Raw genomic sequence first — 10,000 nt, 5'->3', positions numbered from 1 at the left:
TGGGCGACCAAGTTAGTAGTGGGGGTGGGTGCGCTGAAAGTGTAGCTGCTAGAATAAGAATAGCCTGGGCAAAGTTTAGAGAGCTCTTACCCCTGCTGGCGACAAAGGGACTCTCACTCAGAGTAAAAGGCAGACTGTATGACGCATGCGTACGAACAACCATGCTACATGGCAGTGAAACATGGGCTGTAACTGCTGAGGACATACGTAAGCTCGCAAGGAATGAAGCCAGTATGCTCCGTTGGATGTGTAATGTCAATGTGAATACCCGTCAGAGTGTAAGTATCTTGAGAGAAAAGCTGAACATTAGAAGCATCAGTTGTGGCGTGCAAGAGAGACGATTGCGCTGGTATGGACATGTGGTGAGAATGGAGGAGGATAGCTGCGTGAAAAAGTGCCACACCCTAACAGTTGAGGGAACCCGTGGAAGAGGTAGGCCCAGGAAGACCTGGGCTGAGGTGGTGAGGCAAGACCCTCGTACATTGGGCCTCACCGAGGCGATGACTACGGACCGAGACCTTTGGAAATGGGCTGTGCGTGAGAAGACCCGGCAAGCCAAGTAAGATCGTTGCCAGTGCCCCTGGACTGGTTCTTGTGCGGGTGGCACATGAGATGCACCATTTTGAGCGTGGCCGTTGCCAGTACCGCCTGACTGGCTCCTGTAGGATTTTCGAGCGAGATCGTTGCCAGTGCCCCTGGACTGGCTTGTGCGGGTGGCACATAAAAGACACCATTTCGGGCGTGGCCGTTTTCGTGCGGGTGACACGTAAAAGCACCCACTACACTCTCTGAGTGGTTGGCGTTAGGAAGGGCATCCAGCTGTAGTAGAAACTCTGCCAAATCAGACTGGAGCCTGGTGTTGCCATCCGGTTTCACCAGTCCTCAGTCAAATCGTCCAACCCATGCTAGCATGGAAAGCGGACGTTAAACGATGATGATGATGATGATGATGATATATATATATATTGTGCACCCAATATATATTGTAAAGTGGTTGGTATTAGGGAGGGCATCCAGCTATAGAAAACCCTGCCAACTCAGACTGGAGTCTGATGTTACATTTCAAGTTACCTGACTCAAACTGTCCAACCCATGACAGAAGGGGTAACAGATGCTAATTAATGTTATATACACACACAAATACACACACACACACACATATAAATATATATACATAGATATACACACACACACACACATATAAATATACACACACATATAAATACACACACATATATATATAAATATACACACACACAAATATACACACACATACATATAAACACAAACACAAATATATATACACACACACATAAATACACACACATATATATATAAATATACACACACACAAATATACACACACATACATATAAACACAAACACAAATATATATACACACACACACATATATATACATATACACACACATATATAAATATATATACACATACACACACACACACACATATATAAATATATATAAATATATACACACAAATACATGCGTGGACTACACATAAATATATACACACACACACATATATATACAAATATATACATACACATAAATATATATACACATACACACCCATATATATACAAATATATACACACACATATATAAATATATACACACAAATACATATGTACATACACATAAATATACACACACACATATATATACTAACACAAACAAGGAGTCTATACTCTACCAACCCCAATGAAAACAAGAATGCACAATGCTGAACGCACCTGAGAAACATCAAGGTGCAACAGGTGGTGCAGCAGAAACCAACAAAGAAACAACAACAACAACAACAATGATAAGTATAACAGTTTTTATCATGATATAACAATAATAATAATAATAATAATAATAATAATAATAATAATCCTATCAATTATAGGCACAAGGTCTGAAATTTTGGGATAAGGAGCTAGTCGATTAGATCGACCCCAGTACGCAACTGGTACATAATTTATCGACCCCTGAAAGGATGAAAGGCAAAGTCGACCTCGGTGGAATTTGAACTCAGTTCATAGCATCGGGCGAAATGCCACTAAGCAATTTCGTCCAGCGCGCTAACGATTCTGCCAGCTCTCCACCTTAATTAGTAATGGTGATAATAATGATAGTAATAATAATAATAATAATAATAATAATAATGATGATAATAATAATAATAATAATAATAGAAAAAAAAAGAAACAGAAATAACAACAACAGGAAAAACAGCAAAAATAATTACAAGTATAATTAATTTTCTCATGAAACAAAGAACTTGTTTTTAAAACAATTAATAATAATAATAATAATAATAATAATAATGATGATGATGATGATGATGGCAGCAAACAACAACAACAAACACAAAAAAAAAAGCAAATGCAAACATCAATGATGCAAGGGAAGGGGAGGTGGAGGGGGTGGGGCGCAAGGTTTGAAAAGAAGCAGGGTAGATGTGCAGCCGGGGTACGGGGAGAGAGAGAGGGAGGCGGGGCAGGTGTTAGAAGGTGGATGCAAGAAAATAACAAAACAATAAGAATAGAAATAGAGAAGAAAAAAAACAGGTAAAAACACAGGGGAAGGGGTGGCTTGTATTAGAGAAGATAAAAGACGACAATATACTGTGTTTATATATATATATATATATATATATATATATATATATATATATGTGTGTGTGTGTGTGTGTGTGTATATAGGCGTAGGAGTGGCTGTGTGGTAAGTAGCTTTCTTACCAATCACATGGTTCCGGGTTCAGTCCCACTGTGTGACACTTTGGGCAAGTGTCTTCTACTATAGCCTCGGGCCGACCAAAGCCTTGTGAGTGGATTTGGTAGACGGAAACTGAAAGAAGCCCGACATATGTATATATATATATATATATGTATATATATATGTGTGTGTTTGTGTGTCTGTGTTTGTCCCCCCAACATTGCTTGACAATGGTGTGTTTACGTCCCCGTAGTTTAGCGGTTTGGCAAAAAGACACCGACAGAATAAGTACTAGGCTTCCAAAGAATAAGTCCTGGGGTCGATTTGACCAACTATAAAGGCGGTGCTCCAGCATGGCCGCAGTCAAATGACTGAAACAAGTAAAAGAGAGTAAAAGATATATATATATAAATACAAGGGTTGGCCAAAAGTCACCCGACAGTAAAATCACAGGGCCAGCAATTTGGGGTCAGGGAGCAATTCAATTTCATTGAACCCCATGTACTTGACAGGTACATTAATTTTATCACCCAACCCCTAAAAGAAAACACCCACCCGCCCACCCAAAAAAAAACAGGGGTGAAAGGGAAAAAAACAATTTATAGAACATAAACAAGAACAATAAAAATATTAACAATCAAAAAAAATTAATAATAATAATGATGATGATGATGATGATGATGATGATGTTAACAACAAAAATATTAATGAGCAGCAGCAGCAGTAGTAGTAGTAGTAGTAGTAAGTGACTTACCAATATTGTGTCAATAAGATAAAGAAAGAAAACTGCAATAAGGGGAGGGGGAGGAGGAGGAGGAGGAGGAGGAAAAGCAGCAACTAAAGAAGGTTAAGAGTAAATAGAGAGGGGGGAGGGAGAGGGGGATAGTGGGAGGGAGAGGAGGAAGGTTTGAAAGACAGGCAGACAGGCAGGTGAACAGAGGGATAAATAAGAAGAGGGACAGACAGACAGAAAAGCAGGTAAATGGGTAAACAGATGGAGAGACAAATAGATGGTGGAGGGGGGGGGGGCAGAAAAAAGAGAGAGAGAGAGAGAGAGATACATAGACAGACAGGTACATACATACATACATACATACATACATAGACAGACAGACAGACAGATAGATAGGCAGACAGATAGAGAGAGAGACGGATAGATAGATACATATACAGACAGATAGACAGACAGACAGGTACATACATACAGGTACATACATACACACATACATACATACAGACAGACAGACAATCAGACAGACAGATAGATAGAGAGAGAGAGACATAAAGGCAAATAGATACATACATACATACATACAGATGCATACATCCACATATAGACAGATACATACATACATACATACATAGACGGACGGACGGACGGACGGATAGAAAGAGAGTGAAAGACAGACAAAGGTAGGCAGATAGAATGATGGATAAGCAGAGAGACAAAGAGATTAAAGAGAGAGAGAGAGAGAGAGAGAGGGAGACAAACAAACAGAAGAATAGAGACACACAGATGGAGAGATAGGTCGATAGAGAACTCAACTGAGAGAGAGAGAGACTGGAAGAAAGAAAAAGTGAGAGAGAAGGATAGAGAGATAGAAAAAAATATTGATAGACAGACAAAGAGACAGAGAGATAGGAAGAGAGAGAGAGAAAGGAAGAGATAGGGAGAAGGAGACAGAGAGAAAGAGAGGGAGAGTGAAAGAGATAGAGAGAGAAGAAGAGAAAGAGGGAGGCAGAGAGAGAGAGAAAAGGGAGAAAGAGGAAGTGACACAGAGAGAGAAAGACAGAGGGAAAGAGAAAGAGGGAGAGAAAGTGAGAGAGAGAGAGAGAGAGAGAGACTGGAAGAAAGAAAAAGAGAGAGAAGGATAGAGAGATAGAAAAAATATTGATAGACAGACACACAGACAGAGAGGAAGAGAGAGGGGGGAGAAAGAGAGAGAGGAAGAGAAAGAGAGAGGAAGAGGAAGAGAGAGAGGAAGAGAAAGAGAGAGAGGAAGAGAAAGAGAGAGAGGAAGAGAAAGAGAGAGAGGAAGAGAAAGAGAGAGAGGAAGAGAAAGAGAGAGAGGAAGAGAAAGAGAGAGGCAGAGAGAGAAAGAGAGAGGCAGAGAGAGAAAGAGAGAGAGAGAAAAGAGAGAAAGAGAAAGTGACACAGAGAGAGAAAGACAGAGGGAAAGAGAAAGAGAGAGAGAGAGAGAGAGAGAGAGAGAGAGAGAAAGAGAGGAGTGTGTTAGTAGGTGAGAAAGCAATGAGCACCTGTTCCCATATCGGATGTTTGCTGAGTACCTGCAAGAAGTTTGGTAAAATCTGCCTCATAGTCCCGCACGAACACAGATTCCCTGGCAATACCGGCACCAAAGGACTGCATGATTGCCGCGATCTAGAATGGAAGAAGAGCAGAGGAGACATGCGGTGAGCATGCAAGATGTTCGGAAGCAAAGGGTAGATTGGTAGTTTGGTGGATTTGGTTGGTGAACTGGGAGGTTTTGGTGGATGCATAGAGAAACCGTTTAGACAGGACAGATTTAAAGATAACCGAAAATATATATATATATACAGATGGCCAGATAGGTAGATGGTTAAATAGAGAGATATGAATATACGGATTGTTAGGAAAAAATAAGCAGAAAACTCGTATAGAATTTGGTGCTTTATAGGACATAAATGCATTTCGGCAGAACACTGATTGCATAATGTTCTATAAGTATTATGTAATTACTTCAACAATTATACAGAAACACGTGTATGTCCTATAAAGCATTGAAAACCATATCTGCTTTCTGCCTATTACTATTATTGCTTCTATTTGGCCAGTATTCTACACATTAGCCTATCACAAGGTTGATGCCTGTGCAGATGACCAAGTAAATAGATGGGTAAATAGACAGATATAAATATAGAGATTGGTAGGAATAATAAGCAGAAAACAACCCTCTCATTTTTCTTTCGTTCTTCACCTTTTCCTTCAACTAATCACATGAAAGTGTTACAGGCAGACTAAGTAACGAAGGGAAAAAGAACTTAGTTTGCAGGTGTGGCTGTGTGGTAAGAAGTTTGCTTCTCAACCACATGGTTCTGGGTTCAGTCCGACTGCATGGCATATTATAAGATGCTAAGGGGTTAATAGTGGAGAAGTTATTTGGCTAAGTTCTTTTTCGTTTTTGAAACTAATTGAAACAATGTCTGCGAATCTAAACGGTAGAATGGTAACGGAAGGTTTATTTGGAAAAAAAAAAAAAAAGGAGGGAAAAACTAAAGAATAACAAAAAAAGAGAAAAGCAACAAAATAAATAAAAAAATATTTTGCAAAAAAAAAATTTTTTAAAAGAGGGAGATAAAATAGTTAACGAAGGATTAAGTGTAGAGATTTTAATGCAAAAAAAAAATTGTTTCAGGTGAAAAAGAAAATAAGAGTAAAAAAAATATATAAAAATTTTGAGAGAAATAAATAATTAAATAGTGTTTAATGAGAATTAATGAGAAAAAGGAGATTTAACGAGATAGAATGATTTCTATAGAAGGAAATAGAGGGGTTGGATGGGAGGGGGGTAATTGGGAGAGAGAGAGAAAAAAGACGGGGGGGGGGGGGTTGAGTTGATTGAGAAGAAAGGATGGGGAGAAGAGGGTTGAAGAGGAAATAAAAATTTGGATGGAAGAAGGGAGCTGAAAGGGAGAGAAATTAAAGGAGTGAAGGAAAGAGAAAAGGGAAAGGGTTGGTGGCGAGAAAAGGGTCGAAAGAGAGTGGAAAGGGCTAAGACTGTAAAAAAAAAGAAGTGAAAGAAAAAAGGGTTGAATGATAGAGAAAAGAAAGAAAAAGAGAGGAAAAGGCTTGAAAGAGAGAGTGAGTGAAGGGCTGAGAGAGGGTTTAAAAAAGGGTGAAAGATAAAAAGGGTTGAATGACAGAGAAAAGAGAGGTAAAAAGGGCTGAAAGAGAGAGAGAGAGAGAAGGGAAAAAGACAGAGGAAAGGGCTGAGAGAGTGTAAAAAAGGGTGAAAGATAAAAAGGGTTGGATGATAGAGGGGAGGAATTAAGGGCTGAAAGGGAGAGAAAAGAAAAAGTTGATAAGGAGAGAAAAAAAGAGAAGGGTTGGAATATATAGGAATAGTAACATAGGGAGTAGAAAAAAGATTAAACAAGATAAAAAGGGGGTTTAAACGAATAAGAAGGGATTGAAGAAGAGAGAAGTTAAGGGTTGGGATCTAACAGGGAAAAATGTTGAAGAGGAAGATTCAGTGTTGAACAGGGGAAAAGGGGTTTAAATGAGATAAAAAAAAAAATTTTAAGTGGAGGTTAAAAGGAGAGAAAACAAAATAAGGTGAAGAAGAGGAAGAGATGGTGTTGAACAGGGAAGGAAAAAAAGGGGTGAAATAAGGTAATTTTTTTGAAAGAAAACAAGGGGTGAATGAGAGGAAAATGGGGTTGGAAGAAAGGACAATGGCTTGAAGAAGGAAAAAATTGGGTTTAATAACAAAAGAATGAGTTAAATGGCAAAAGACAATTAAGGGAGTTGATGTGAAACAAAGGAAGATTACTTGGGAAATTAATAGGATTTGACAGGTGAAAATAAGGGAGTTAGTTAGAATAGATTTTGTGAGGGTAGGGGGTCTTTGGGTGAGGAGGTGGAAGGGGATGCTGTCTATCAAGGTTGTAGCAGAAGTTAGAAATAAAATTATAGGGAGAAAAAGAGATCAAGAAGATCAACATAAGAAAAAAAAAAAGGGTCAAGCCAGAAAAGGGGCCAAACCATAAAAAGAAAAAAAAAAAGAAAGAGAACAGAAAAAGAAAAACAAACAAGACACAGCACCAAATCTGGAAAGTGGGGGCAAGAGAGGAAGCAAAGGGCAAAAGAAAAAGGAGATAAAACAAAACAGAGAAGATGGTTTTCAGAGGAGGGAGAGCATAATTTATCTCCCCTTAGGGATTAACTAAAACAAGTCAAAATAAAGAAATAGGGAGAGGGCTTTGTTTTTTTCTTTTTTTTTTTTGGTAGAGGGTAAAGCAAAGAAATAAAAAACAGGAACAAGGTGTGAAAGAACAAAAGGGGTTGCTGTTTGGTTAAATTAGACATTCTGGTACCTTCTATCAGACTGTGCCTCAGGTCGTGTTCCTTAAACCGGATGCCACCAAAACTAACCACAATATCTTCAATCTGCGAAGAGTTTTATTTATTTATTTGTTTTTAGTTTTCTTTAAGGATCTTTTTGTTGTATTTTGAGGGAGGGGGGCAGTTTTAGGTTTATACAGGAAAAATAATAATAACAATAATAACGACAATAATAATAAGAATAATGTAGTGGTACTTTTCTTTCAAAACCCATTCGGCCAGCAATGGCAAACATGTTGTTTCTTGAAGTTGTTATTCTCCATGGGGTTAATTACCGAAATAACTATGAATGACGCACGGCCGGATAGAAAAGCTGATATACAATTTCTAGTTAGTTCCGACCCATTTGACCTTCGTTTTGACGTGGGTTTTTCATAGTGTTCAAAAAATGCAATTACTTTCCGAAACACTCTAAGATACAAACTAAAACAGGAAGTTGAAAAAAATTTTTAATATTTTCCAACTTCCTGTGTTAATATATAATTATCATGTGAAAACTATTTCCTAGAATTTTGAACTCTTATGCATACTTCACATATAGATAACAAACACATACTGTTGGATTCTAATACTGGAATAAACAGATCTGCTTCAAGGGGACACAGCTCCACGAAGCTCAAGGTGTCACGCAGTGGGACTGAATTGATACAATATGACAACTATTTTGAGAAGAGCGAGATCGTTGCCAGTGCTTCTGGACTGGCTCTTGTGCGGGTGGCACATAAAATACACCATTTCGAGCGTGGCCGTTGCCAGTACCACCTGACTGGCCTTCGTGGCGGTGGCACGAAAAAGTACCCACTACACTCTCAGAGTGATTGGCGTTAGGAAGGGCATCCAGCTGTAGAAACTCTGCCAGATCAGATTGGAGCCTGGTGTAGCCATCCGGTTTCACCAGTCCTCAGTCAAATCGTCCAACCCATGCTAGCATGGAAAGCAGACGTTAAAACGATGATGATGATGATGATATATATATATATATATATAAACTACACTCTCGGAGTGGTTGGCGTTAGGAAGGGCATCCAGCTGTAGAAACTCTGCCAAATCAGATTGGAGCCTGGTGTAGCCATCCGGTTTCACCAGTCCTCAGTCAAATCGTCCAACCCATGCTAGCATGGAAAGCGGACGTTAAACGACGATGATGATGAATACCAAAAAAAAAAAAGAAAAGAAACAAACTTCCCCCGACATCATCGAAGCTTGTCCTATTTCCCTCGTCCCACATCTTAGCACTCTTCACTTCCGTCCTGGTATCCTGTGGTCAATATTGGGTGCAGTTTTGCGACCAGGACACAACGGCTGCCACTTCAAGTGTCACCATCGAACAATGAGAACACTTAACAATGTCCAGAAAGTTAGACACAGTGGCCGGGTTCATTTTTCTTTTCCTTTTTCCTGTTATTTAAGCCATCACAACACTGAACTGATTGTTATGTACACACACAAACAATCATGGCAATTATTTTGTTACATTAACCTCTTAACATACACATTTTGTTTTTCTTTTTTCAATTTCCAAGCAAAAAAATATATTTCTTTATTATTTACGTTGAATTTGTATACAAGAAAGAATAAGTACACAAATTATTTTGGATCAGTTATCATTATATTATGAAGTTTTTGATAGGAATGATAGGTACTGGGTGCCACTTTGGCGCATGACCTACAACTTAACCCTTTCGATACCAACCTGGCTGAAAGCACCTCTTGCTCTGTAGTACAAATGTCTTGTTTCCATAAGTTCTGAATTAAAATCTTCCACCAAACCTTAGTCACAATTTATGTTCCTAACACTAGCTGAATGATAACGAAGTTATTTTACTAAATTCTTTGTTATATTTAGAATTAATTGAAAGAAACACAGAACATCTCAACAGAAATATGGTAAGAAAAGGGTTAGAATATATAATAGAGAAACAATTCTTGACCCCCTGGCTGAAAGCACCTCTTGCTCTGTAGTACAAATGTCTTGTTTTCAAAAGTTCTGAATTAAAATCTTTCACCATATCTTAGTCACAATTTATGTTCCTAACACTAGCTGAAAGATAACGAAGTTATTTTACTAAATTCTTTGTTATATTTAGAATTAATTGAAAGAAACACAGAGCATCTCAACAGAAATATGGTAAGAAAAGGGTTAGAATATATAATAGAGAAACAATTCTTAA

At 38.4% G+C, this 10,000-nt stretch overlaps 1 protein-coding gene across 50 annotated transcripts in view; it reads right to left on the bottom strand.

Annotated features, from left to right (window-relative positions):
- The window catches only part of LOC106875649 (uncharacterized), a 158,682-nt gene that overhangs the window by 55,597 nt on the left and 93,085 nt on the right, over positions 1 to 10,000 (bottom strand). For 30 of the 50 annotated variants that reach the window (XM_089345405.1, XM_089345385.1, XM_089345397.1 and 27 more), the window contains one exon: positions 4,982 to 5,105. In XM_089345405.1, the coding sequence (XP_089201531.1) occupies positions 4,982 to 5,105 (124 nt within the window). Of the gene's footprint in view, positions 1 to 4,981; positions 5,106 to 7,801; positions 7,875 to 10,000 lie in introns of all 50 variants that reach the window. The other 20 variants (XM_089345419.1, XM_089345411.1, XM_089345423.1 and 17 more) reach the window with 2 other exon arrangements.

Source organism: Octopus bimaculoides, chromosome 29 (genome assembly GCF_046866305.1).
Source record: "Octopus bimaculoides isolate indiv1 chromosome 29, ASM4686630v1, whole genome shotgun sequence".
NCBI classification, from domain to species: domain Eukaryota; kingdom Metazoa; phylum Mollusca; class Cephalopoda; order Octopoda; family Octopodidae; genus Octopus; species Octopus bimaculoides.
This window is presented reverse-complemented; position numbering and strand designations above follow the sequence as displayed.